The sequence below is a fragment of the Paramormyrops kingsleyae genome, chromosome 3 (genome assembly GCF_048594095.1).
Source record: "Paramormyrops kingsleyae isolate MSU_618 chromosome 3, PKINGS_0.4, whole genome shotgun sequence".
In the NCBI taxonomy this organism is placed as follows: domain Eukaryota; kingdom Metazoa; phylum Chordata; class Actinopteri; order Osteoglossiformes; family Mormyridae; genus Paramormyrops; species Paramormyrops kingsleyae.
This window is the reverse complement of record NC_132799.1, coordinates 4143355-4171294: the sequence shown is the minus strand read 5'-3', so window position 1 is coordinate 4171294 and position 27940 is coordinate 4143355. Positions and strand designations below refer to the sequence as shown.

Below are 27940 nucleotides of genomic sequence, written 5' to 3'. Positions count from 1 at the left end.
GATTGCACTAAAGATTTAACGCTGACGATGCAAAATGTATGATAGAAATCACAACTCTGGAGTAAGCCTCATTTATTTAAAAAAAAAAAGAGAACTGTACATTTTAATATTTCACTTACAAATATTTAACAGCATGCTACATTTTGCATTTGTCATCAGTAAATTCGCTTAGCAATATATGATTCTTATCAGCATTTTACGTCATTCGTCATCTTATCCTGAGAGGTGTTTTGGAATGATGACATTTAACGGGTTAGTTCTGCACGTCTTAGAAATCTTGGGAATAAGATGTTTGTATAATGCATTCTACCCAAATATATAATGTTAGGTATACAATATTTGCTCTAATAATTATAATAAGGATAATTGATATGTTGTACTTCACTATTAAAGGAGTACGTATTTTGGGAATTTCTATTACAAACAATGGATTTTCGCCAATGTTTATGAAATGCATGCATTTCTATGTTGTTTCATCTGCTCACGTTCACAGATTACACATTTTAGATTTTAAGCAATGTTAGTATATGCGATATACACAGGTTTGTATAAAATCTGCAACATTTTTTTGCATAACTAGCAGCTGCCATATAATGCAGTAATTCGTGTACTGTGTCCGCTGTGGATCGATACCGATCAATGTTGTTTTTTCCCTAAAATTGTAACCGATGAGTCCACTCCAGGATATCCGGGCGGTCCTGGGTTTCTTCGCTTTGTACCGAGGGCAGGGGCTGCGTGGGAGGCGACCTCCCTGGGCAGGAGGAGGAGGAGGTGTCCGGATTCCTAGGGGATGAGTCTTCTCCGCACAACGTCACCCAGAGCTGGGCTGCAGTTTAAGAGTTTGGCCAGGCACGGTGTCTTCGGCACTTTCCAGCGAGACGGTTTGACGTTTGCATGTATACCTGAGAATTTAGCTTAGAATAAACGCACGTATATGGATTTCTTTTCTTCCCGATGGCGTTTGTACGTTGCCGCCTGAAACCCAGCTGCAAGGCTGCCTGAAGTAAATGAACCGGGCAGGCTTACATCCCGTGGGAGGGTTTTCTCGTAGTGAAACTAGGAATTCGCTTAGTAAAAAACTTTCGTGATTGTAGGAAGGCCTCGAAGTCCCCCTGCAACAGGTTTCAACGAAGGAGGACTAATTAGGTTTCCAAAAAGTGGCCTGGACTGTAACCGGATCTAGGGAGCGATCGGATACATAGGCTGCATTTCCAATGCGAAGACTTTTAAAAGCGACCGCATATAAGCAGAAAGAGGAAGTGAACGGGAGCTAGTTTACCCATTGTGGGTTTTTCTCCTCGGGACCGCAGGACTGTCTAACACGCCTTCAAGTTTAATATAAGATCAAAGAATCAACTTGTCAAAGGTTTAAATGCGGTACGAAGCTAAAATGATGCCGGTGAGTTACCGATTCTGTTTGATTCTTGATCTAGCGAGAATTATGTTGGGTACAATATTAGCTCAACGAATACATGCGCGTGTTATTTAAAATACTGTTAATGATTTTGTGAGTCTACTGAAGCCAACATTTTAGATTTTTACGAGCACGCGTAAAGGGATTTTTAGCTGCTTTTTGATTAACTGGACACCAGTCTGAATAATTAAAGCAAATTAAATAATTATGTCGTGTGGTGTTAAGACTCTGTACCGTTTGTCATCAGTTTGCCATCAGTTTTGTCGCATTTTGGTATCACATTAATACACACAATATTTATCGGTAGGGGAGTAGGAACCGGGGGTCGGATACCTCCCAGTATTTAATTTGGATTAATTCTTCCCCCAGTAAATAGAGCTTTTTATGTAAGTTGTGTTCCCCCAATATCTAACTCTCCTACGCCGTTGTTTATGGCACGTACTGTTTGATTAAAGTTAATTAGTTTGATATCGTAGGTGGTTTCGTTATAACTGTCCTGAAACTTTAGTTTTTTCTTTTATTCAGTTCTTTAATACCATGTTTTTATTTGGGGATATTTTTAAATTACTGATTTACTATGAGTAGTACACTCCTTTTTAATCATTGAGCGCACAACATTACGCATATCAGCACAGCCTTACTGTTTTTGGAAATCCCTTTTATTAAGAAAAGTGATTTGATAATGTGGGTGTTGTACTTCACTGCACCCTGTTAAACATTATCGGTCCGATAATCTGAAGCTCCCGCCGCATCCGGTTTCGTTTTATGGATCGAGGGCCTTTGCCTCAGACGTCTGAGATTCGTGTATAAATGTAACCTTTTTTCTTTTCTCTTTCTAGTTTTTCTAAATGGTACAAATGTAAGAGAGCTTTCGCAGGTGGACGCACCAAACAGCGATCATTACATTCTAATAAGGGAGGGTGTAAAGGTTTCCTTTTATTTACCCATCAGGACAGCATTCAAGATGAAATGCTGCAAACGAAAAAGCTTCACAATGGCAATTTTAAAGTTTAAAATAAATGCGGGGAAGACGTGTAACCTGTATGACCGACGGCATGTAAAGGGCACGGGAAGGCGGCGTTTGGCCGGACTTGCAGGGCATCAAGGACTCCGGACCTCCTAGAGATCTGGGGAGGGAAATCTGTCCTATTTCATACCGAGGGTAGATTTTAGGTTGGGGTGGCTTTGCAGTTGGAAAGCGATGGTTTCTGTCGAGATACTGTCCAGTAATGTACAGTTTACAGTGAATCCCCTCCATACTCTCACTTCTGCAGAGATGGCGTGAGAAAGTCTGTGCGCGCGCACAACCCCGTAATAAAGGCAAAATAAATAAACAAAACACTGGCTCATAAATCTATCGCTGGTCGTGCCGTGGTAACAACTGCTCTAGTTTCTTTGCTGGTGTTATGCCGAAAAAGGCATCCCTGCCGTAGAATGCATGCCTGTCTCTAAATGATCGATTGGTCGCTGATCTGAAACGAGTTGAGCTACTTTGTCGAGTAAGGCTACCGTAGTGCTAATCAATAGCCCCAAAAAACCCGTAAAACTCTAACCCTAACCCCCAAAAAACCTCTAAAACCCTAACCCCCAAAACCCCCCTAAAACCCTAACCCTAACCCCTAAAAAACCCCTGACCCCCAAAAAACCCTTAAAAGCTCAACTCGTCGGAACACCGGCATGCATTCTAAGGCAGGGATGCCTTAGGCTTTTTCGGCAGGGATGCGTTTTTCGGCATAACACTTGCTTGAAGTAGGATATAGTCATCAGTCAGATAACACGGAACAGTTTGTATGATTTTAAAACTAAATGCTTCTCAGTTTTTCATTTATGGGTTTTATTTTTGCTACACCACAAATTTGACCCAGCTACGTATCTGACTTGCTAAATGGATAATTTTACCCTAAAAGGTATTAATCCGTTGTTAATCTTGAGGCTGAAAAGCCGTTTCAGTGTCCTGTTGATCATGTGGTGCTACAGGTTTGGTCTTCAGGTCAAGCTGCCATGACTGTACCTGTGACAGACGGAAATGAAATGCTTGTGTCCCTCCGTCACGTGCAAGTTAAGAGTTTACTCAGCACTGCTTCGACATGAGCAATCAGTCCCTCAGGGTGCTTTGAGAGGGCAGGTTGTAAATATATGAGAAAATATGTCTTTTCCCTATATGTCCTCTTCATAGTGCACATCTGCGATCCATCTTAGATTCCTGTTGAAATGAGAGATTCTGGTGATGTGGTGAACCTCTGGTGAACTTCAGAGGTTTCGTTTTTTTCTTTTTTCATTTTTGCCCTGACAAAACAGCCGGGTAATCGCAGAGTTCCCCTGGGTCCATGATGCATTTTATCGTCTCGTTGCTCCGGTGCTGTTTGAGCCTGAACGGTGGGATATAAAGCACTTTGTATTCAACCCCGTCCCAGCCTTAGTGGGAGACTGTCCTGAAAGTGAGCCGCTTTGGTGTAGCATTTCACGATTCAGTCATGGGGGACGTGTCCTCCAGAGGTGGATGCCTCTCTTGCTGATTGTTTGGATAAGGCTGTGGTGTGGTGGGGTGGGGTGGGGTGGGGGGTTGCTTCGGGATGAAATGATAAGCATTAAGAGTTGGTGTAATTTAATCTGGCTTCCGCTGTCATATTGAAAATGACCCCTGGGTAATAGGAGCTGAATTGCCTTTGTTGAGTGTTAAACGGTCTCAGTTAGGGGGATGTCTGCCCTGTTTTCTCGGGTTTGGTGCTTTGAGGCTTTCGGTGCTGTCAGAAACGGCACATTAATCACCCGTAAGCAATCAAATGGTGGTCCCCTCCCGTTATGTAATCTCCAACGCCCGTGTGTCTTGTATCAGGGCCTGTTTACCCAGAATTCCATTCAAAATGTGTCACTTAGTCACCACCGACACAATGCATCCTCGCTACCGTATGCGAGGGAACGTATTGTATGATGCATCCTGGGTAGAATTGATAAGGTGTTTAAATGAGTAAGGGGGGTGTAATCCAGTGTAGCAGGAACTGTTTGTATTATTTTTATTTTTTTTTGGACTTGAATGACACAATGGCCTTTGTGCACCGATTGCACTACAAGGTGATATGAAAAAGACCCAGCTTTCTGTTCTCAGCCTTATCTGTTTGTCCAACCATAACATCACAGTCAGCTAGGACCTGTTCCCTCCTGACAGGGTTAAGAGTTTACTCAGGGTGTTTATTAGTCTGGTTCTCCATATCTGCTAGGCATTTAGCTGAAATGAGCACCAGGCCTCACTGTGCCGAATCAGGGCTGTGAAAATGACTCCCCGTGGCCCCTTGACGTTCTTCACGCCGCCGGGGCAGTTTAATTTTTGGGGGCGTCATGCCAAAACCACCAGGAGATTGACTTGGTCATTTTTGTCAGTCTGAGAAGGACGTTGGTAATATGGGATTGAGGGCCATGCATCCAGAGTAACAGGCGCCAGAGGCAACCACATGTTTTAGCAAGACGCGTCCAGCTGCCACGTCAGAAAACTGATGCAGAACAGTAAAATGATACTGGGAAATAAACTTTTTGAGATCGGAGGAGCGTAGAGCTGCTTGGAAAATCCAGTAGCTTAGCCGAGGAATATTACGCACAGGGACACTATGGAAAGCACTGGCCAGTTGGAGCGATACTTGGCAGTGGGGGCAGGATTGTTGTTATGGGAACTGGATATCCTTACAAGAACTTCAGAGCGTAGTGGGGGGGCGTGGCCCCGATGGCCGGCGTGCTCGTAAAACTGATCCGAGTGTTTTTCGCCACTCGGAGGTAATCGAGCGTCCGCCGCTCTGTCGTGAGCTGCTACTCTGGGCGTGGCATGGACACGTGCCATTTGGGAGCTCTGGACTCTAATGGCACAGTTGCAAGCGCACTGGGAGCATGCTGGCATCCGCGCTGAACTTCTGTAAACAAAAACAGACGTTTTTGTTTACCCGTTTGCGGTAACTTGCGTTTCGGTTTGTTACTGGAAGCGCACTGTAGTTTTAAGAGGCCGTTAAACGTAGCGTAATAAAGCTTCTCTCCTCCTGTCCTTCACCCCCTTCATCTTCTCCTTATAAGAGCAGTGGTAACACCTCGCAGCTACTGGTTGATCACTTCCAGGCTCTGTGTCTGGAGGGCTGATGCGAGGATGTATTTCTCTCTGCCGTGGTGTTTTGGTCTTTGACAGTGATAATAGGATTGGGTGAATTTATTGGGGGTAGCTGGCTTGAGTTTTTGCGCCTCTGCTGCTTATCAGCCATGTGAAAGCTGGCACCTACCTTTGGCTCCGCCTCCTTTTCCCCTGCCCTAAGGTGACCTCCATGGTCTCCATGGACCTCTCTACCCAGCTGCTCCAGGTGTCTTGATGCTGCAGTCAACACTGCACTGAATCCAACGGAATGGATTCCGATTCCGGAGAGCGTCGTCTGGGATAGACTGTGTGAACCTTGTAGATTCCTCATCACGCTCTGTCCTCCCCACTTGTTCTCTAATGCATTTCTAAAGCTTCTGCAAGTCCTCAGTTAATCTGCCTTTAAAGGAGGAGCCCATCAAGGTGCTGTTTGTCTTTAATGTTCCACTGCTGCTTTTTTTTTTTTTTGAGAAATCCACATTTGCGTGTTTGAGACTTGAGTGACTCACAGCTCAGGTGTGCTGAAGTGAGTATTTGTACCCATTTAACTCTGCAGGTACTCCTGTGCCTTCAGGTCTAACGTCCATGTTCTTTGATTAAAGGTCTTGCTTTTAAATGTGGAACCTTCACTGTTTTCCTATGTGTGTTCCAGTCCGTTAAAAACCGTGGTTTGGAGAGTGCGCTTTGAAAATGGAGTCGGCGGTGTTGTTTCAGTAGGGGACAGCCTGCGTGATGAATGGATCTTTTGTCAGGAGTTCATGCGCTGTTGTTATGAACTTAGGTTTGGGCTTCAGACGTCCATGCAGCTGAAGATGCCAGTGGAGGGCAACCTGAATGGAGCTTCATGGTGGATCATAGACGGCTGGGAAAGTCGCGTGCGAGTGTTTTCCACAGGGGCTGTGGCCCTTCCCGCGACTTTATCTCCCTGCTCAAAAGGCCCCTGCAGTCCACAGCTAATGGAAAAGGGTGGACATGTGACCTTCTTGCAGTTACCCACAGGCCCTGTGTTGTGGTCATTGTCCCAAGTGGTCAGATGATAACCTCTCCCACCCCCGTGCCACCCCCTGCTGCTGAAGAAATGAGAAGGCTTTGGGGGCATGTGAAAGACAAGGATGGATGGGCAAGCCACCCCCCCCCCCCCAAAAAAAAGCAGCTGCTCTGATTGCTGCCATGATGCCCACTGTCACTGTGAAAGCTTTTCTAGACATAACAGGAAATTAAATATTAACTTGTGTTTGAGATTACATTTGTTTCGCTGTGGGATTCATATATAAGAGCGAGAGCTGAGGAATTCCTTGGATACGGAAGTTGACTCATGCTTGTTTCTGAGAACATGCGTGCCCAGCGTTCACCGTTGCAGTCTTGGTACAGGACGTTCATTTCTCGTGGCATCCCCGTGCTCTGCCACGCCTGGCAGGATGCCACCCTCGGCAGCCGGTTCCATGGGAGATGCCGATCCCTGGGTTAGCACTGTCTGGGGCTGCCCCCGGAAGGGCGGTAGAAAATGGTAGATGTTTGTGAAGAGACTATGGCAGGTTCCTCCGCACGGCCGTGGGGGTGCAAATGTCTCTGATTCATAGTTTGTATCGTTACGTTCAGTTTTGTCGGCGAGCCAGCTTATCTACGTTTTTTGTGAAGAGGCACAGCCCTGTTTGACAATGTGTATTGTTTACTTTCAGGGAGTAATAGTTTTTATGTTATGAAAACTTTGAAAAGGGGGACAGGGAAGCTAATAATGAGTTCTTGCTTTCTGTGCCCCTCCCAAAGAAGACTTTCCCTGTGCACTTGATATTCTATCATTTCTGGTGCAATCAGGACATGTGGGAAACCACCAGGTCATGCAGTTTGCTTTTTTTGATGGTGTTTTGGTTCAGTGAATCTTGCGTTGTGCTAGTAGATTCGTACCCTGTAGACCATTCAATGCCGGTGAAGGAGTAAGGTAATGATACTGATCATTTATTTTTATTTGCTATTTGTGCGAGCATGAGTACAAGTCTTCACATCCCTGAGCAGTGAGTGGTTTGCAGGGTTTGCTCAAGGGCCTAACAGTGATATGATTACCCAGTCATGGGAATCAAACTGGCAACCTTCTGGACACTGACTGCTAAGCCTCAAGCCGCTCAGCGCCCCGTGTTTGTGCCATCAGCCTCAGACTAGCGTGTGAATGCTCCCCCACCCTTGATTCTTGTGTGAAACTGGGTCGGATGCAGGTGTTTCATCAGTCGGGCCACATTGCTGTAGCAGGAGGAGGGAGGCAGTATCACGGTGTCACAAGGCAAGTTGTCGTATTTGTTTTTCTTTTTTCTTCCCTGCAGCATTCATGGTTGGATTAAGCTGAAGTGAGTTACCTCATCGCCAGGGGTGTGTGCTGGGGGCGCAGCCACAGAGACACTGGCCCCAGCTAATAGCTGATTGGCTCCCAGGGTGCCCCCTCCCCTGTCACTCACCGATTCAAAACACATTCTTAGCTAATGATAAGATCGGCCTCTCTGTGTGAACTATGGCCGCTGTCTTGCTTCCCACCTTAAACTCTAGAACCACCTCTGCTCATTGCAGAATCACTGCTGGTTCAGGTTCTGACCGTTTATCTTGACTTTAAGGGGCCTTTTGCACTGTCAGTGATTCCGTTTGTCGTAGTCTGTGGTTGGGCCAGTTTTTGCCCACGGGGGACGTCAGGTCTTCACATGACCCTTTTGGCTGGCTACCCGCTGTCTCTAACGGCCTGTTAGCAGTGAGTTCCATTCATGGGCACGCTGCCTGGTTTCCAGCTTTCTGCTGACATTAAACTGGTTTGCTTCAGCAGGAACGGCAGAAGTCTCCTGCTGATTATTGAAACCCGTTGGTATGCTTTGGGAGGGAAATGGGGTGGGTGACTGACTGATGCGGCCTGGTTCGGAGCCAAGTGATGTCATTTTCAGCCAGGAGCTGAAGGGGCACGGAGCTGTTATCGCAAGGGTTATTGTTTTGGGGTGGGTTATGAGTTGCGTAGGTCCTTGGGAGAGGGACTGACTTATGTCTCGAGAATCTGCTGAGCTGGAACTTGGGCACAGTGTCTGTCTAGTTTAATTGAGGCCCTGGTTCAGCTGTAGAATAAGCTCCTTAAAATCTTGCCATGCTTATGAAAATACCCTCACTTTGATCTGGATCGTCAGCGACTAGACTTGCATTGCGCAAGTTTGCGCAAGTGATCTTTAGCTCAGCCAAGCTCCGCTCATTGGCTGTGTCCTTGTAAGCCGCTTGTTTGCGTCTGCACTTGTGTTGTGTGACTTGTTTTTTCACGCGTTATGCACGCTTGAGGGTATATGGAGGATCTGAGCTTTTATGGAGCTCCTTGGTGCCCAAAGCACATTTATCATATGCTCTTATTACATTTCAGTTTGGTCTTGTTCACCAATGCATGTTCTGGGTGCCCCAGTGTCACTGAACAATAAAGGCCTTCACTGCGCAGTCAATCGCTGCAGCTTCTGCTCTTAAGTAGGTGCTGAATGTCCTGCCTGCGTTTCCCTGGTGACCTATGGCGAAGACCCCTCTCTGGTGGTCCCATTTGCAAGAACGTGTCAGACAGCAGTCAGTCTCGCTTGTTCCCACACTGCAGTCCACCTAGCTTGTATTTATAAACGTACGTTTTTTTGGGGTCTTAGTTCATGGGGACACCCTGCTGTTAACCATCTGTTTTCCCAGTGGTGCCTAACATCCTGCCTAGGATTGAGGCAATTGCCCCGTTTTTGGGGTTTTGCACACTGACCTTCAGGAGCCCCGGCTTAAACGTGGGTCTAGATGAATCCAGAATGCTGTTGTTGGATTGTGTGCGTTAATTCCAGTCAGGATAACTTTGCCCCCTGTTCGGTTCTGGGTCAATCGGGGAGACAGGGAGGTGTCATTTGCCCTCATTTTTCTACCCACTCCCATTGCATTTCCAAGACTCCTGTTAAAGTTTTCTGCTGTGGTGTGAAATTCCTCGGAATAGCCTTTCCACCTGAAAATTTCATTTCTACTTGTAATTGCCTCCTGCTTTGGGGTGTTGGTGTGACGAAGAGATGTGGCTGACGGAGGAGAAACCCTTATGACGCTAACTCGGTGTTGAAACTTTGTGGTAATCTTGCCAAGTCCCATGGTAGTTGAAGGGCATTCGGGGGGGGGAAGAAACCCAAAAATGGATTTAAGGTCTGCATTGAACTGATGTTCCTCATTGAGATCAAAATCAAGCTAGCAAGTTAGGGTTAACCTCCAAACAAAGCAAGTTTGGGCAGTTTTAATATTTACATGCAGCTGCGATTTCAATTTGAGTCCCCTAACAAGGGCGCTTGCTTTGAGGTGGTGGCAATCTTCTGTCGTGTGGGCAGGTCCTGAATCATCAGAATCATTCCTGACCACCTCACTTGTTTAATGTCGAGAAATATACTGAAAGTTAAAACTTTCAATTTGACTGCCTTGCATGTTTGTCTTCAAGCTCTTTTTAATCTGTGCATTGAGTCTGCGTATTAGCATGAGTAAAAGAATCGCCGCACCCTTAACAGAAAAGCTGCAGATCCACCCATAAAAAGAGAAAATATGAAACAATATTAAAATTGCTTGGTATTGTTTAAATTGCCTATGGGTGTGTAAACAAATTATCCAGAAATGTAATCTCTCCAGAGTTTCGCTTAGTTTATTTGTGCTCATTTGGCAGATGTTCCTGACCGTGTACCTCAGCAACAACGACCAGCACTTCACGGAGGTGCCCATCACACCAGAGACCATTTGCCGTGACGTGGTGGAGCTCTGCAAGGAGCCCGGGGAAGCCGACTGCTACCTGGCCGAGAGGTGGAGGGGATCAGGTGATCCTCTTGGGGACCAGGACACGTGTAGATCATGGAGAAGTTCACCTGTGTGCCTAGTGATAATCAGTCTGGGTCTGACTGACTGTAGTGGGAATAGCACATACCAAGGTCAGACATATCAGGATTGTTACCATACAGGATTTGAAACGTGGTTTTGGTCACGTTGCAGATCGGTGATGGTAGCCCTGGAATGAAGGTTAGGAGAGAGATGGCAATCTTTGTCCTCGTTCCTTTTCTCTCAGATTGCTGGACTCTCTTCTTGCGAAATCAGAGAGTTCAGGTTCAGTTATGAGGAAAAACGCCGGGGTTGTCAACTCGTGCATCTGGCGTGACGCTCACGTTTTCCGATTCTCACGCTCGCGCAAGAAATCTTACGGCAAATCTATATTATTCCATTATAAGCCTAAAATTAGCTACATCAAAAGCATTGGGGTAGTTTGCAAACCCTGTAGATTAACATGTTAATAAAACTGTTGCGTACATCTAAATGCTAGTTAACCACAGTTGGTGACACTGAAAACGCGCACAGACCAGCCCGCACACATACACAAACCCTCTAGAGTCCAGTCTCCCATGTCAAAAAGGAGTTTCAGGTGCTCTTGGGCTGGTTCCATTGTCCACCCTGAAGTACCCGGACTGCGTGTGCCGAGTCGTCGTCATGGCGACAAGGTCCGCCATGACAGCTGCTGGTACTTCAGATGGAGAACCCAGCTGCCTACCTCTGAGGGAGCGCTTTGGGTGTCAGGCGAGGGGTCAAAAACACCAATCTTACTCGATAATTAAGTAGCCTTCAGAAATGCCTGTGAATTCCTCTCATACCCGAGTAAACTACCCGGGTTGCAATAAAATAATATCTTTAGCTAGCTGAAACCACCAGCACATTTTTACATTTTTTTTTCCCCCCCTCGATACTGAAAAGTAAACATTAGAAAGCGAACCAAAAAGTTTGTGCGGTGACAAACATTCTTTTTAAAACGTGGGTTGGGCCTGTCAGGGCGGTTTGGCAGGGTTCCGCTAAGACGCGTCACGTGCTCGTCTCTCCGTCTGCTTCTGGAAATGTCGGGAGGAGGTTGACCGGAAAGGGTTGATACGTCGGGTCTCGTTGGGGGTTTTGCTGGGGACGTGCCGTGTGCCTCTGTGACGCAAAGGGAGGCCACTAAAAACAAGAACGGTCCTGGGGACGGACCTCGGGTTGTTTGGCTAGCGTGCTAACGCGCTAACAGGCCATGGTGTCTCTCCTCGCCGCCACAGAGCGCCCCATCGGTGACGGCGAGCGGATGCTGGAGCTGCTGCAGCGCTGGGGCCAGCAGCGAGCGGAGGTGCACTTCTTTCTGCGGCACGAGCGGCCGCCCAGCCGAGACTCAGGTGAGCCGGGCCGGGAATCAGGAAAGTGATGGTGGTGGTGGTTGGGGGGGAGGTGTTGAAGTGGGGGCTCGAAAACAGAGGGACTGAGTTGAGATAAGAGTGAGTGAGGCTTTGAAACTCGCTGGGTGTGGTGGGGGGGAGACTCTGTGCTTTGCTGAATTATCGGCCGGACCTGTGAGTCACAGCACACATGTGAGTCAGCCATAGTTGCTGTAATGCGGAACCGTGGCGTATTTGTCTGAGGTTTGCATACACCTGCAGGGATTGTGGGTAAAGCCGCTGTGTAAACCCGATGTCCAATCCGGCACAGGCTGAGCCATCTGGGCGGGTTAAGCCCCTCCCTCTGCATTTAGGTGGCTCTGCACGTCTGACCTCAGACTACGCATCAGTTCTTGGCAGAGGTTCCCCGCAAGGTGCTCAGTCAAGTAATCACCCCTGGGACAGGATGAAACGTCCCCTGGCTGACTGAAGAGTGACCTGCTTGGTTTAGACACAAAAAGCCAAGCAGGGATGATGGTTTTTTTTGGTCCTGACTCTCGGCTGAGGTTTGGCAGGCAGGCTGCTGCTGAGCCATGCAGGGAGGTCCAACAGCACTGCCCTGTGCTCCCCTGGGGTTGTGGTCTTAGCCCTGTACACTCTGGGGGGGGGGGGGGGGGGAAGCAATGTCTGCTTCTCCGGCTCGCGTTGCAGTTAGTGGGCCGAATATGGATTTAATTCCTGGATGAAACGTGTGTAACAATATTGGCTACAAAATACAACTAAAATGGCGTGTGTTAGTGTTTGGTGGGGGCTTTATTTTTTCTTCAGTGAATCATGAAGAATTACTTTTCTTTTCCTCCATGTGCAGTCTTTAGCCCAAGTTATGTAATCACTAATCCTTCCCTTTACTGTTCAGGATTAACTAGCTGCTAACGGTCTTGGGTTGGCCAATAACCTGTAAGTCTATGAAACATGCCTTTTGCAAAAAAAGCCAGACTGTTTTTGTGTGAAAAAGGGCTTTGTAGGTTTAGACCTCCATTCTCTGGCAGTCACATGACACGCACGTGGATTCCTAAGAAGGAGAATGTATTTTGGCCTGATTCTTTGTGGGAAACGAAAGCTAAAGGCTGAATGTCCTAATTTCCAGGTATATCTAGGACCCAGGAGCACACAGCTAAGAGGAACGGAGTAAAAGCCACCATAGACAGACGCATGGAGAACGGGGTGAGCAACATCTCCTGGGTGGTGTCCCCTGGAGCCATCAAACTGTTTTTTATTTATTTTTATTATGTTGTGCAATAAAGTGCAGTATGAATGAATAAATCTCAACTGCCTGAAAACAGTAATTTAATCCCTGCCCTTTCGAATTCCCTGACACATGCCTTTCTGTGTGTCATGTGATACGTCTGTGATGTTGCCATTGGCAACCGCATTTGCTAGAAAGTATGGCTGGTGTGTTTGTTCGAATTCCTTGCAAACCCCCCGCCACTCTGGGTTAAACTGGTTTCGTGACGTGGATCCCTCAAGTTATGCGAGGAATGTATTATATTGTTGGCAAACCAGAATGGCCGAGAGTAACCTTTGTGTGACCTGGGTTACTGTGTCCCTCGGCGTCTGCCGCAGCCTTGCCGCCAACAGGAAGCTGACCGTGTCATTTCCTGTCCAGGTGTACGGCCCGCGCATGGACATGACCCTGGCGGAGCTGCAGGATATGGCCACCCGGCAACAGCAGCAGATCGATGCCCAGCAGCAGCTGCTGGCCTCTAGGGTATGTGACTGTGGAGGCCTTTAGGGGTGGGGGGTGCGGTGCCCATCATCTGCTGAACTGTCGTGCCGTGCCGCCCCCCCACCAAACAGGAGCAGCGCTTACGCTACCTAAAGCAGCAGGAGCAGAGACAGCAGCAGCAGGCGTCCGAGCAGGAGAAACTGCAGCGACTTCGCGAGCGATCCGAAAGCCAGGAGGCCCGGCTGAAGAAGGTGCGGGCCCTCAAGGGCCAGGTGGAGCAGAAGCGCCTCAGTAATGGCAAGCTGGGTGAGTCTGTGCTGCTCGGCACCGTGGTCACGACCCTGCTTTACCTCTTCTGCCGGGGTCTGCGATACGCTTCCATTAGTGTCTGATAGGCACGGCTGATGTTGCCGGTGTTTCTCAACACTTAAATCATTATTTTAGCTCAGTGTTTCTCAATCCAGTCCTGCAGGACTACCAGACAGTCCACATTTTTGCTCTCTCCCGGCTCCCAGCCAATCAAGAACACCGAAAACCTGATACCTGGTGTGTTGGAAGCTGGGAATGAGTAAAATGAGGGCTGTCTGAATGAGAGTTGAGAAACACTGCCCTAAGCTGTTAGACAGACTGGTAGATGTTTAATCTCTGTTCAAACAATGTTTAATCTAATGAAAGATTGTTTCAATTTCCAAATCGGGTCCTGACTGATCCTTGGTAAGGCTGAGGGATGGAAGAAGTCAATGATTTGTGTCCGGTCAGATGGTTGTTATAGCGATGAGGTTGAAGGCTAACTTCATGATGTGGTGTTTGTCGCCTGTGTGGCGCCCCCCAGTGGAAGAGATCGAGCAGATGAGCAGCCTGTTCCAGCAGAAGCAGCGGGAGCTGGTGGCGGCCGTGTCCAAGGTGGAGGAGTTGAGCCGGCAGCTGGAGATGCTGAAGAACGGGCGCATCGAGGCCCTGAACGATAGCCAGAGCTCTGTGGCCGAGTTAGACCGCCTCTACAAGGAGCTGCAGGTCTCTGCTTTAGAGGTTCTGTTTAATTAAAGCTGGTTCATTGTGTAAGGGGGGGGGGGTTATGCTTTCATTTCATTATTGGAACTAGATTGTTCCTCCCTCGCCCATTAGGGGGCGATGTTTTCTTGAAGCCTGGACATGGCTGACTTTGTTCCCCACCATGCCCCCCCCCCAGCTGAGGAACAAACTGAACCAGGAGCAGAACGTCAAGCTGCAGCAACAGCGAGAGAATCTGAACAAGCGCAACCTGGAGGTGGCAGCCATGGACAGGCGGGTCAGCGAGCTGCGGGACCGTCTCTGGAAGAAGAAGGCGGCGCTGCAGCAGAAGGAGAATCTGCCTGTGAGTTTTGGTGCCGACCCAGTCTGAACCTGGTCCTGACGTCCCTTCCACCAGCTCACAACCGTCAAAGCAAATGATTGTTACATCAGTGTTTCTCATCGCAGTCCTCGGGGGGGGGGGGGGGCCCAGCCAGTTCCCAGCATGCCGGTACCAGGTCTTCGCTGTTTTTGATTGGCTGGGAGCCGGGAGAGAGTAAAAATGTGGAGTGTCTGGGAGTCCTGTAGGACTGGATTGAGAAACACTGAGCTAAAATAATGATTTAAGTGGGATTTAAGTTTTATCTCCCTTTATCTGAATTTATAATATATTTGTTCTGTCCTTCTAATATAAAGTGAAATTTAGTAAGAATGATGTACAGAGTATTCTGAAGGTGAGGCCTAAGCCTAACCCTAAGCCTAACCCTACCCATGGTCTGTTTGGCTGTGTCAGATGGTCTGTTTTCCTTTCCTATTTCACTGGAACATCTAAATCTAACATCTTATCACTGATTCGCTGTGTTTAGTTTAGTCTAATGCTTCCGCTTGCGTTTCCGTAAATTCTTGCCCCGCTGAAGATCCCCGGCCTATAATGACTGGAATGGCCCCGAAGGTTTCCCTTAATCCAGCCTCTCGTGGTTAAACGTGTTGACACTCCATGTTGTCGAGTCGTCTCTGCAAACTCTGATATCCTGTGTAAGCTTCTGAAGTCCTCCCCCCTACCTGTATCGATGGCGCGCTTCACTGGAATGACGTGAAGTGGCGTTTGCTTGATGAGATCTAATGTGCCTCTTCAAATCACGTAGGAGCACGTCACAGTCCACTGATGCTCAAGGCGCATTTCAACACTTGCTGTCAAATGTTTATACAAGGTGTGCAGATTCACACATCCTTGCAGTTCATGACCTCCTCCATTCTGATGGCAGTTTTGCGCCCTGAGGGATGGATTTTCACTCTGCCCCTGCATGCAGGTGCCCCCTGTGTTGCTTTGGCTCTGCTGCGTGTGACGTTCTTCTAGGGCAGCGGTGGCCAATCTTACCCATAAAGGGCCGGTGTGTATGCAGGTTTTTGGGATAACCTGTAGGTCAGCTGTTCAAACCCAGATGTGAGGACTCTTTCAGCCAATCAGCCCTCTAATTAGTAATCTAATTAGGGAGCTGCAGCGAAAACCCGCATACACACCGGCCCTTTGCGGATAAGATTGGCCAGGGGGGGTTTGATCTGTTGGTTAAATCTGAAGCTGGTGGAACCTGAATCATCCTGCAGGTGCTGGTGGTAACATCAAGGGGGGGGGGGGCACTGAATTGGAATGTTACTAACACTGACATGACCTGTTTCTATATTTGGGGAATGTTCTTTGTAGCAAGTAAAAAATCATTACATGGGAAATGATGGAAATTCTTTTTTTTAATGACATTTCATTGGGCAAGTTACCTAATTAGCCATATGACAGTGGTTACTATGTCAACACAGGAAATGTTGCAGATAAGCCAGTACAGAATTAAAGTTTAAAAAAAAAAAAAAGCACTTTCAAAGTCCCCACGTGGCATTTATGTGGTGATGGGAAATGTCTCACTGGAGACTGGAGTTCTTGGCCAGCTGCTCTGTCAGCGCCCCCTAGAGACGTCACTGGCCACCTAGAGGTCGCTGGACAGTTGTGGAAAGGACACTGCTTCTTGGACTGGTGCCAGGTTCCAGTGAGCTGGGAGAGCGAGTGGGAGGAGGGAGTGGCCAGTCGGACAGCAGTCATGATGATGTCATTAAAAACAGTCTGGGAAGTGTGACTGGGGTTTAAATTGGTGAAACAGTGTGGGGGGGGGACCACTTTGAGGTTTTATGCTGTGTGTATGGAAAAATAGTAAAAATTATTGTTTTAACATTCAGTCACTTTGAGGATGGGCCGAAAAGTCATATTAGCAGTGAATGGTTTGTCTCTTTAAGTGAATCTGTTTCTGGTGGGATTGCGCTCTGGGTCAGGGTGGTGGATGGGCGTATGTCTGCGGAGGCCTGGATGAGACGACCCCCCCCCCCTCAGTCTGAAATCTCTCATCCCAGAAGGAAGGATGAGTGCAGATCCCGAGGGGGTCCTGGAGAATCTGTGTCTTACTGTCCTTTTAGGGGGCCTCTGTGAGTAGGTAATTTAGTATCACAGTGCCCAGAATTTTAATGAAGCCCCCCCCCCCCACTGCAAACAGCCTGGCTTGCAATAAGGATTACGTTTACCCCCCAGTCTTTGCCAGTTTTGGAAGCAACTTGAAAGTCGAGCAAGCCAACTACTTCATTGCAACTTGAAAGGGTTCTCTGAAGGACAGCTTAATTTTTTTTTTAATTCTTTTTTTTGTTCCCCCCCCCCTCCGTGTTGACGGTCTCTCGGATACATGCCGCCCTCCTGATTTGGACTGTTTCTTCAGTGGCTGTCATATTTTGATCAGTCTGTCTTTTTGTTTCCTTAAGAATGGTTTCCCCGATAAAGAGAAGTCTGCAAAGAGCTCTCAGCACAAGGTAAAGCTACTGGTAATACTGGTATTTTCCGGAATCTTGTGTCCTGTTCTCGTTCTCTCTCTGTCCCCCCCCCCCCCCCAGTGCCTTTCCTGCTTTTTAAATGACATTCATCCGGGTCAGTTTGTTCCGAGCGGCATAGCTATACAGGCGAGGTTCCGGGTAGTCAGGGTCGAGTCCTGCGTTATGTGACTGCGACTGGGCGTAAATGCGGCCGGTTCCTGTAAGGCTGTGGTTTTGTGGGGGTGCAGCAGAGGAGATGCCCTGACCGTCAGCGCCATGTTAGTGTCTGACTTATAGATCAGGTGTTACTGATGCTGCCGTTATCCGTTAGACGCCATCGCCCGTAGCCTTTGATTCGTGTATTAATCGGTTGTGAGTAGCCTGTCTGTTGTGCTGTATTGACCCCCCCCCCCCCCCGTCCCGTGCCATTGCTCAGGTCCCGCCGGATGGCCCCGCCCCCCTGCCGACCGGCCCCTCGCGGGTGGCAGCCGTGGGCCCGTATATCCAGTCGTCCACCATGCCCCGAGGTCCTGTGAGGCACGAACACCCAGTGAAGCCCGCCTACCCGGACGGCACCGCCACCTTGCCCCCCCAGGACGGGCCCCTGAAAGCCCAGGCCCGTGCCGCTGCAGGGACCCCACCAGTAGGTACGTGCTGGTCGCCCCACGGCCCTTGTCCTCTGGAGGTCCTGGACACAAAACTCATCAAAGTGCCCCTCAGACTCCAGAAATGGCTGCCTAACATTATTGCAGTGTGATCTATCAGAGCCCAAGAACGGTCAGGCTACAGGTCAGACGTACTGCAGAGATTATGCTTTTTTTTTTCATTTTAACCAAAGGATCTGTGTTTTAACCACAGTAGTTAGGCTGAAAAACACTATAAAGCCAAAAGTATATGGACACTTCTATTGGAGGAACTGCCTAAGCTGCACCCAATGCTGACACGAGTGAATTTAACAGTCATGCAACGTCCTGCAACAAACAGTAGCTGCAGGGTGGGTGGTTGTACACAAGTAGTTAGCGGCACCATCGCAGGACGTCTTTCCACCCGGTCAGTTTACCGTATTCATACCCAGCCAGAGCTGCCCTGCAGGTGCGCGGATTGTGAAGGTTGAAATGTCTAAGAGCAAATTCAGCTGCAAAGTTACAGCCCCACAAGCTGACAGAAAGGGACCTGATCACCCAACATCTACACCCAACCTGAACTGCAGCGAATCCCACCAATAATGTTGCGGCGTCTAATGGAAGCTGTTTCCAGAAGAAGATGTTACAGCAACAGAGTGCGACTAACTTCATATTAATGTTTTTGGCTTCGGAATGAGATGTTGGACTGAGGCCTACATGCTGTTGGCTGTTCAGTGTAACTTGTTCAAAGGCACAGCGATTGGATGCCTAGGAATTGCATGTCCTTAGCCACCCTGCCACCTGCTGGACAAAAAAAGTCAACATTTTTTGTGTTACTTCTAGTAGATGCCCCACTTTGTCTGACCCCAGAGCCTGTCTGAGAATGGTGAAGCTAAGCCAGTGGCATTTTTAAACCACGCATGTTAACGTTAAGGACGAAAGTGACATTTGTCCATGGGGAGTTGGGAACGTGCTCTTTGAGAGCTGGGAGGCTTGACCTTGGCCGGTGCTAAAACTGCAGGGTTCTGTGGCTGTTCTCCCAGGAACGCACCGGGCCGGCGAGCCACCTTGGTCTCGGGCCAAGTCCAGCCCCGAGGTCACGCTGAGCTCACAAGGTGCCGCGTGGATTGGGTGCCCTGTCTATGGTGATGCAGTGCCTCTTTCGGGGATGTCACCGTTTTTCTTCAACTCAATACGTGTCTCCACAAGAGGGCACTAGCGAGTAAGGGTCACCTAGGCCATGCGTGTTTACTGCATCTTAACTTGGTCATGCGTGTCCTTATAAAACTGTGTGGCTTGAAATAGGACTGATTCTTGGAGTTTAATGACCCGACTGACTCACTGAAATCCGGAGTTAAGCTCCAAGTTTCTTGTTAATAGTTTGTTCCCTGAATCATTTTATTGAGCCCTTTCACCATAACTGGGGCTCCGGACACGTGACGCCGGCAAGCCTGCAAAGGCAAACGACGCTCTGAGTCACTCCGGTAGAATGACTTTGGTGGAATAATTACCAAAGGATGGAGGGGAAGAGAATAATGACACTGTCCAGACCCCGAAATCGTAATCTGGGTGACCTCTCAATCCCTGCCTCCACTCCGTGACTCATCCTGCTGTTCCTGGGTTTAAAACACGCCTCCCCCCCTTTTTTTTTTTGACCTGCCCCCAAGATGGATGCAGTCAGATCTGCTTAAGGGGTGGGTGGGGGATCCTGTAACTGGGCGGTACCCCGGGGAAGCGGCATAGCCCCTTCGCTTGCGTCCGAGTGCATGAGCTGTGTGCTGTGCTTTGTGTTTGTTTTTGCGGTGGGAGGAGCTTAACCACTTAACCCTTCGTGGAGCTGCGGGCTAAGCGGAGAGGTACGGGCTGCCCGTGCCCTGCCAAGCGTGACCCTACCGGCGGCTGCCATGTGTCGTGTGCTTGTCGACCTTCCTGCTGTACTCCGCCGTAGCAAAGCTAAACCGCGTACCTGTAAAACGTGGCGTATTTCAGAAATCATTGATTCATGGTCACATGATGCTTGATTCCTGAGTTTTTTTTTTTTATGATCTGTGTGCCAACGGACTGATGTCCCCCCAAGCACCGCATGGGCAAAGCCCGCTACTTCAATGGTGCTAGCACCCAATGCTAAACGTTGGATCTCCATCCAGGAGGCAAGGTGTCTGAGTGGAACATCGCCGGCCTGGAGTCCAACGGGGGCCCCGGACTCTCCTCCACCCTCCCCCGCATGCCGTCCAAAGCCGCTGTGGAGCTAGGTAACCTTCGACCCCCCCCCCCCCCCCCCCCCCCCCAGCCGTCCATTTCCTCACGCGCCCAGACCGCTGATGTGAGCCTCCTCCTCCTCCTCTGTTTCCACCAGAAGATGCTGAGGGGCTGAAGAAGGACAAGAAGCTGCGTCCCGTCTCTATGTTCGAGGCACCGGAGCCGGGGACCGCCTCGCTGCGCAGGAACCAGAGCAGTGACGACCTCTTCAGGGATGCCCAGGTAAATGCCCACGAGCAGCTGTGCCCATCCTGCCTCTCTGCTCGCTGTCTGTAGGGCATAAGGCATCACTGAGCAGCAATCAAAGTAGTTAAATGATTTAAATAGATTTTTGTATCGTTCTGAGAATACAAGCGCATAGCCTGGCTTGTTTGTAGTGTGATGGCTCCATAGTTTCTTCCCTCTTAAATCAAGTCAAGTCTAACAGATTATAAATCGTTCCTTTCCTCCTCTTCCAGGGGAAGGGCGTGGTCAAAGTTCCCCCCCCCGTACCCAGCAAACCCAAGCAGGTGACGCTGCCCCCGTCCTATGGCAAGGGGGGCCTGTCTGCGGGCACCTTCCCCGGCAAGGCCAGGCCGGCCGTGCAGCTCCAGCCTTCCCGGGGTCCGCCGCCCCCCCAGCAGTGCCATACGCTGCCCCTCCCCCCAAAGCAGGAGCTCCCCCCAGCGGTTGCCGTGCGGCCCTTTACCCCCGAGCCGCCGCCGCCCCCGAAGGAACCTGCCCCCTCCGCTTTCCGCAAACCCCCCATGGCGGCGACCAGCTCCATCTACTCCATGTACACCCAGCAGTCTGCCATTGGCAAGAGCTTCCAGCCCGCAGGGCAGGGCGCCGTGAGCCGGGCGCCGGGCCGCTCCAGCCCCTTCTTCAGTGGTGAGCCTCACCTCCCCTCCTGGGAGTCTCTGTCAGCACCAATAGGGGACCTGTATACACTCAGGAGAGAGAACTGTGGGAAGGGTTAGGACCAGGGGTGTATATAGGGGCGGGACCACAGGGGCACCTGCCCCTTATTGAAGCTGATTGGCCCCTAGTGACTCCTCCCCTGTCACTCACCGATTCAAAACTTATCATTGGATAAAGACAAGGTTACGGTGTTCAATACCCAGGATGCACTTTTGATTGGCACACCCTCCTTTATAGACTCCTCCTCTTCTGTCACTTATTTAAATCTTGGTCACATCACTGGCATTTCCTATCCCGAGTCAAGGCTGGGATTCGAACCAACGACCATGCATCTTAATCTTTCAATGAGCTGCCGAGGCTCTGGATTAGTCCCAGTTATCGAGTCGGTTTTGTTTTAGGGCTGTAGTGGGGCTTGACATGCACCAGGAAAAACGATTTGTAGCCTTTAGCTTAGACTGCTCAAAATGGGTTCACATCACACCTTGCGTCAAACGGGTCTCTTTATTCTGATATTTCTTGCTGTGTGGATGTCACATCAGTTAGCTGGAAAACGGGTATAATCAAGTCAAAACATGTAAAAAGGGCTTTTTTGTGAATCCCGCTGATATGGTGTTATTCTGGGAAACAAACACTCTTCTTTCCTCCTCTGGGGATTAAGCTCGGCTGCGTCGTTCTTATCTTCTGCTGCTGAAGAGTATCGAAAATGTCAGACATTGAGTCCACAGTGTAGCTTTTTGGGCAGGTCTGTTAACCTGGTGCTGAGCCTAAAGGTTAAGAGTAAGGCATCCTCTGTCTGTCACACTGATCTGTATTCGGGTCGTCGGCCTGATTCTAACCTTTCCCCCGCATCTCTGTGCAGTGTACGGGAAGCCTGTTCTCCAGGGAGGGATTCAGCAGTCCCAGTATCCAGAGAATCCCTACGCAGATCCGCCCAGTACCGTGGTGGACCAAGCGGTCAACAACGGCCTGTCCACTGGGGATGCCCCGGAGGTGGATCGTGCTCCCCGGCCACTGAGCCCCACCAAGCTGCTGCCCTTCATCTCCAACCCATACCGGCACCAGAGTGACGTGGAGCTGGAGGCCCTGCGCAGGCGGCTGGCCAACGCACCGCGGCCCCTCAAGAAGCGCAGCTCCATCACGGAACCCGAGGGGCCCGGCGGCCCCAACATCCAGAAGCTGCTTTACCAGAAGACCACGCTGGCCGCCATGGAGACCATGGTCACCACGGCGCCCCTTCGCCCGGCCCGTGCTGAGGATGAGGAGGAGGAGGAAGAGGAAGCAAAAGGAAAGGAAGCAGACGCCAAGGAACAGGACACTGAAGCCACACCAGCTGACAAGACTCAGCCTGCCGAAGCCCCGCCCACACCAGAGACCCCGCCCTCAACGGAGTCCCCGCCCCCTAATGCCGAAGATGACATAGAGGACTTCGTACCGCCTCCACCCCCCTCCCGCCCAGCACCCACCCTGGACGACACCCTAAGCCTCTCTCCTCCCCATCCAGCCCAGGATGTTGATGAGTGCTCCCTCAACCCCTCGACTGATGAGTTCCTGGAGGAGTTTCCACCATACCCCCCTCCTCCCTACCCCAGTGGTGGGGAGCAGGAGAGCCTTGGGGAAGACACCTTCAGTATGCAGCCCCCAGAGATCATGGGACAGGCCAGTCTGCCACCGGTACGCAGCCCCGGAGCTCAGCAGTGCAAGTGGAAAGATAGACAAACACCCCCCCCCCCCCCCCAATTACCAGAGCAGGGAAACATGGTCAAAAAGGTCAAAAAACATCCGTCATTATACTATTCACTGTCTTCACAGGCTGATGGTATTTTGTGTTGGTGTAGTATAAAGTGGAGGTAGAGTCTGAAGAGGTGAGTCACTCCTGCGGGAACGGGGGAGGTGACTCAGCAGTTTCTGGGTGTGAGGGGGGGAAAAAAATCTAGGCCTCATTTTAAGGGGAAGTGATGCTGTGCATCTGTTTCATCCCCCCCCCCCCAAACAGTTTAATGGCCCTAAGTAGCTGCTCCCAGGAGCCCGTTTGATTATGGAAGAACGACCACAGTTATCTGTCCTCGTTTCATACACCTGCAATGCAGCTGCAGAATGTCTGCCCCCCCCCCCCCCCCCCCCCAGTGGCTCCCTCCTTCCTGGGACTAAATCATGTCTGACAGTGGGAAGCCAGACGTTAAGTTTCAATAAAGGGAGAAGGCACAGCCTGCTTCAGTGAGACACATGGAAAATCTTTCCTGAAGTGTCTAGCAGGTAATACTGCAGCAGGCTAACTGGAGGATTATGGTGCCAGTGGTTCACCATCTTTCATTATGTGCAGTAATAATAACTGCACTTCACACAGTAATACTTTAATATTTCTAAGTAATTTGATAGAAAGATGATGCCGTGATAAGGAGCAGCGTTTTGGAGGATTCTGAGTTTGTAGGGAGGGATCCGGTGCTTCTCTGTGTGAAGCCCATAGTTCTGGCTTTCGTGTCTCAAGTGGCCACGCTTGGGTCACCCTGGTTATTGGGAAATGCGCCACCCGTCAGTATCGCGTGCAGCCATGCGGCCGCCTTAGTGATTCTTACAGCCTTTCCGTGACGACGCAGCGCCCCTCCCCTGCCCCAGATTTGTGGGCGTTACTCTTTTTTTTTTTTTGCTACTATGTGAAAATAAACAATGTGCAGCACTCTGTCCCGGGCATTTCGGCATGAGTTCTGCCAAAGTCGCATTATGGGATGGAGCTGGGCTTGGAGTGTGTGGTGCAAACTGACCCACTTCAAAGCAGCCTTTGTCTGTAAGCCTCATCCCCCTAAATCCTCAAAAAGGCTTTCTTGTAGGGACCGGGGGAGGGGGGCCTTAATCAGATTATGCGACCCCATTAATTGAGACCAGCTTGTATTGGTGGCAGTTTCCCCTAAAGAGTGCTTTAGTATTTGTTGGAGACTTCTCTCTGTCCTCAGAGCCAAGACCAGTAATAATCGCACTGTAAGTTATGAATAACAGTCCTGTAAATAGTAGTGATGAAGATTTCTATTTGACGATGCTGTGAGTCATAAGTCATGGGTGTGGCGCAGCTGTGCTTAGCCTGGCTCTAGGTCCGAAAGCAGTAGTTCGGCTGCCTCATTGGAACCTTGTCTCCCCTTGGGACCCAGGGAAAGAGGACCAATTTGCAGAAACCGGGCTCGGAGCGCATCAGCCACAGCATGCGGGTCCGGTTCAACCCCCTAGCCCTGCTGTTGGACTCGTCGCTGGAGGGCGAGTTTGACCTGGTGCAAAGGATCATCTATGAGGCGAGTGAGGTTCCTTGTGCATGTTATTAAACCCTTGAGGTCAAGGACATAAATTTGGTTATAGGTGGGTTGGGACTTACCGATATTGATCTAGTACCTTGTGTGTAGGGGGACTTGGGGCTGATTTGGTCTCCACCAGTGTTGAAACCAAATTTAAGCCCTTGTTAAAGGTACCATGAGGTTTCACCATCACTGCTGGCTACCCGGGCTGATGTGACAGATGTTCTGTAATGTAAACCTCGGCCAAATGTGCACCCATCCATGTCAGGTGGAGGACCCCAGCCAACCCAACGACGAGGGCATCACTGCCCTGCACAACGCCGTCTGCGCCGGGCATACCGACATTGTCAAGTTCCTTGTGCAGTTTGGGGTCAACGTCAATGCTGCGGACAGTGATGGCTGGTAGGTCCCAGTGGTGCAGTGGCAGTGTGGTTAGTAGGTTCAGGATAAGCTGGTCTGGAATTTCACTGGCTCAAATCCTGTGGCTGACAGTGTAAACTGTGTAAGTGCTCTCTGATGCCAAGCTTTCCTCACTTGGGTGTTGTTTTGGACCAAAAGTTCCTGTTAAATAAATGTAAATGAACAGAATTCTGGCCAAGGTTCGATATTACTACTGTCTTTGATTCTTAGCTGCACTGATCAAATGATTTCATATTTTTCAGTTGTTAAAACCTGTTTACTGCAGCTGGGATTGTTTTTAAACCATTTTAAACACCAACCAGTGTTTCCCAATCCAGTCCTTGGGGACCTCCCAGCTCTCGGTAGGGAGCAAAAATGTGGACTATCTAAGGGAGCGAAAATGTGGACTATCTAAGGGAGCGAAAATGTGGACTGTCTGGGGGTCCCCAAGGACTGTATTGGGAAACACTGCTTTAGAGAAAGGGTGCAGCAGCAGGCAGGTACGGGGAACACAGGGCAAACGGGCACTTTCTGATTCCCCACCCCCCCGTGGTTCCCAGGACACCCCTGCACTGCGCAGCCTCCTGCAATAACGTGCAGGTCTGCAAGTTCCTGGTGGAGTCCGGGGCCGCCGTGTTCGCCATGACCTACAGCGACATGCAAACTGCAGCCGACAAGTGCGAGGAGATGGAGGAGGGATACACCCAGTGCTCCCAGTTCCTGTATGGTCAGTATCCCGTCTGAGACATGAGGCTGCACAGTCTTCAGTATAGTCCTTTATCCCGCCGCCTCTTGAGAAATGAGCTCTACAAAAATGGGGCTGGTGGCAGTATGTCTTTCATCTGCATGCAAATCAGCCCAGCAAGTGCTTGAGATTAGCAAAGTCATTCAACATAGAGCTGATTCAGCCAGTCTCAATGCACAGTCTGTTTTTTGTGTCTGTGTATGTGTGTGTAAAAGCTTTCAGTTGTGCCAGCAGCACATGTGTGTTGGCAGTTTGAAGGGCCCAGAAAGCTCACGCTAGGCAGGGGACCCGGTGAGGTCTTGGAAGCTTCTCTGGAGGCTTATGTGAACGTGCCGGCCCACGTCTGTCCACAGGTGTGCAGGAGAAGATGGGCATCATGAATCGGGGCGTGGTCTACGGCCTCTGGGACTACGAGAAGGAGAATGAGGACGAGCTGCCCTTCAAGGAGGGCGATGGCATGAGCGTGGTGCGCCGCGAGGATGACGACGAGGTGGAGTGGTGGTGGGTGCGGATGGGCGACCAGGAGGGCTACGTCCCCAGGAACTTGCTTGGGGTAAGTGACCTCAAAACTGTAAACCAGTGTTTCCCAATCCGGTCCTCAGAGGGGGAGCAAAAATGTGGACTGTCTTAGGGAGCTGGGAGGGAGTGAAAACCTGGACCATCTGCGGGTCTCCGTGGACTGGACTGGGAAACACTGCTGTAAACTGATTTTTAGTTCCCATCCTTAATAGTCATAAATTTACTATCATGTCATTAGACTTCATTAAAGACCTTTTGGGCCACAGAGGGGATGGGAATATGGCGCTGTATATTTAGTTTACATGTGGTTCTTCTCAACAGCTGTACCCAAGGATCAAGCCACGGCAGAGGAGCCTGGCCTGAACACAGTGAAAGCAGACAGATTTCATCACTGCCATGGTCCGCACTGCAGATCGACGGCAGCACGGTGTAGGCAGGGCTGCAAAGGTTATCGAAGCTGTGACTTAATAATCACAGTCGTGCGGACAATGAAACGAGGAGCTGGCCAAACACATGAAGGATTTTTGTTATTATTACTATTGTTTATTTTTTTTACTAAATGGTGAACTGCGGATGTGCTTGTCTCGTGGCAAGTGTCACTGGTTACCAGGAGAACTTCCGTTTTTCTTGATATCAGAGAATGAACTAGTTATGTGAAAACTGAGTGTGACATGTCTGGATAAGGTTGTACTAGTCTTTTAATGACAAAAAGAAACAAGTACAAACAGTGTTTTATGTAGCAAGTTATTTTTTCCCACTGACTGTTTCATGTACAGTTTTTCAAGACAGTTATGCTGAAATACTTGGGTAGGGGGCTGTTTTAAGTGCTTTTTACAAAGGAGGGGGGCTTTTAAGGTGTCTTCGATGACAGTGATAAATGGTGTTTATGCGGCTGAAAGAAAAAGAGAATGGGCGCCCCCTTGGGGCACCATGCGGTATGTCAGTGATGCTGTTACGACTCTGTTTTCCTTGTATAGTTTCAGACCATCTGTTAGGTCTGGGCTTGTTTACGCTAACGCCTGCATTTGTGCATGCAAGTCTGCACACTTTAGTGTTGACCTGCTTTTTCCCGCTTATTAACGGGGGTGGGGGGCACCTTATAAAACACTAGCTTTTAAAGTTCATTCAGTCTGACAGATCTGGATACCTACCTAACTTTTGTTAAAACGAGCCTAGCAAGATTACTGTCACAAAAATGGTTTGGATGAAAAGATTTTGGTGAAAAAGATTGACTATACAGTTTTGTACCAGTAACCAGTAGACCAAATGGAATTCAAAGCAATGACACATTTTTTTGTTTTCTGTACATACAAGTCATACATTATAGAGATACCATAGAAGACAATCGTCCAGCAGCAGCAGTAACTAACATTACGACCAATTGGATGGACAACAGACACTTTGACACTTTGGACTGGTCACTATACACCAGGGGGCCGATTTAGCCCTAATGATTACAATCTGATTCTGCTTTGTCAGCGACAGTGACAAATCCTGCCATATGAAGGTGTACTAGTCGAGGAAATTAGGTTTAGAAAAATCCAGTCCTTCAATTGGATTTGATCACATCATGCCCTCACACCAATTCCATGAGTAACCTCAAGGCTATTAACGAGTAACCACATGGTTATTATTAAATTGTAGACCTAGTCACTACAGGGTTACGACGAGGCAGCTTACGACACTTTTCTTGTTGCAGAAGTATTTATTTTGTGATTGTCCTTTAATTTTCTTTCTCATATTGAAAATGTTACATCTGTAGAATAAAGATTTCCAATAAAACACTTGAAATAAAATATCGCCTCTTTTTCCTGAACTCTCTCGAAACGCTGCATATACGCATCATTCTAAACGTAGCCTATTAGACAGACGAGGGATCGTAATAAGAAAATCGATCCAGTCTGTGTGAATAACAGACACAATACAATACAGACAGCTGCAGTACGACAGCTTTGTGTGTGAACATTTCCCTCG

General features: G+C 49.2%; 1 protein-coding gene across 3 annotated transcripts; it reads left to right on the top strand.

Annotated features, from left to right (window-relative positions):
• Positions 1 to 708: 708 nt before the first annotated feature.
• Positions 709 to 27762, top strand: tp53bp2a (tumor protein p53 binding protein, 2a). 3 transcript variants are annotated; one of them, XM_072709435.1, is made up of 19 exons: positions 709 to 849; positions 10192 to 10339; positions 11594 to 11707; positions 12834 to 12910; positions 13353 to 13454; positions 13544 to 13718; positions 14245 to 14441; positions 14602 to 14766; positions 17196 to 17243; positions 17680 to 17890; positions 20014 to 20118; positions 20223 to 20347; positions 20584 to 20995; positions 21885 to 22696; positions 24166 to 24303; positions 24572 to 24705; positions 25263 to 25429; positions 25801 to 26000; positions 26288 to 27762. In XM_072709435.1, exons 2-19 carry the CDS (start codon positions 10192 to 10194, stop codon positions 26327 to 26329), a joined length of 3372 nt encoding a protein of 1123 aa, XP_072565536.1. In that variant the 5' UTR covers positions 709 to 849; the 3' UTR covers positions 26330 to 27762. The 3 variants fall into 3 exon arrangements, with proteins under 3 accessions (XP_072565536.1, XP_072565534.1, XP_072565535.1); XM_072709433.1 differs by having other exon boundaries at positions 723 to 1399; XM_072709434.1 differs by having other exon boundaries at positions 724 to 1399; positions 14245 to 14426.
• Positions 27763 to 27940: the final 178 nt, after the last annotated feature.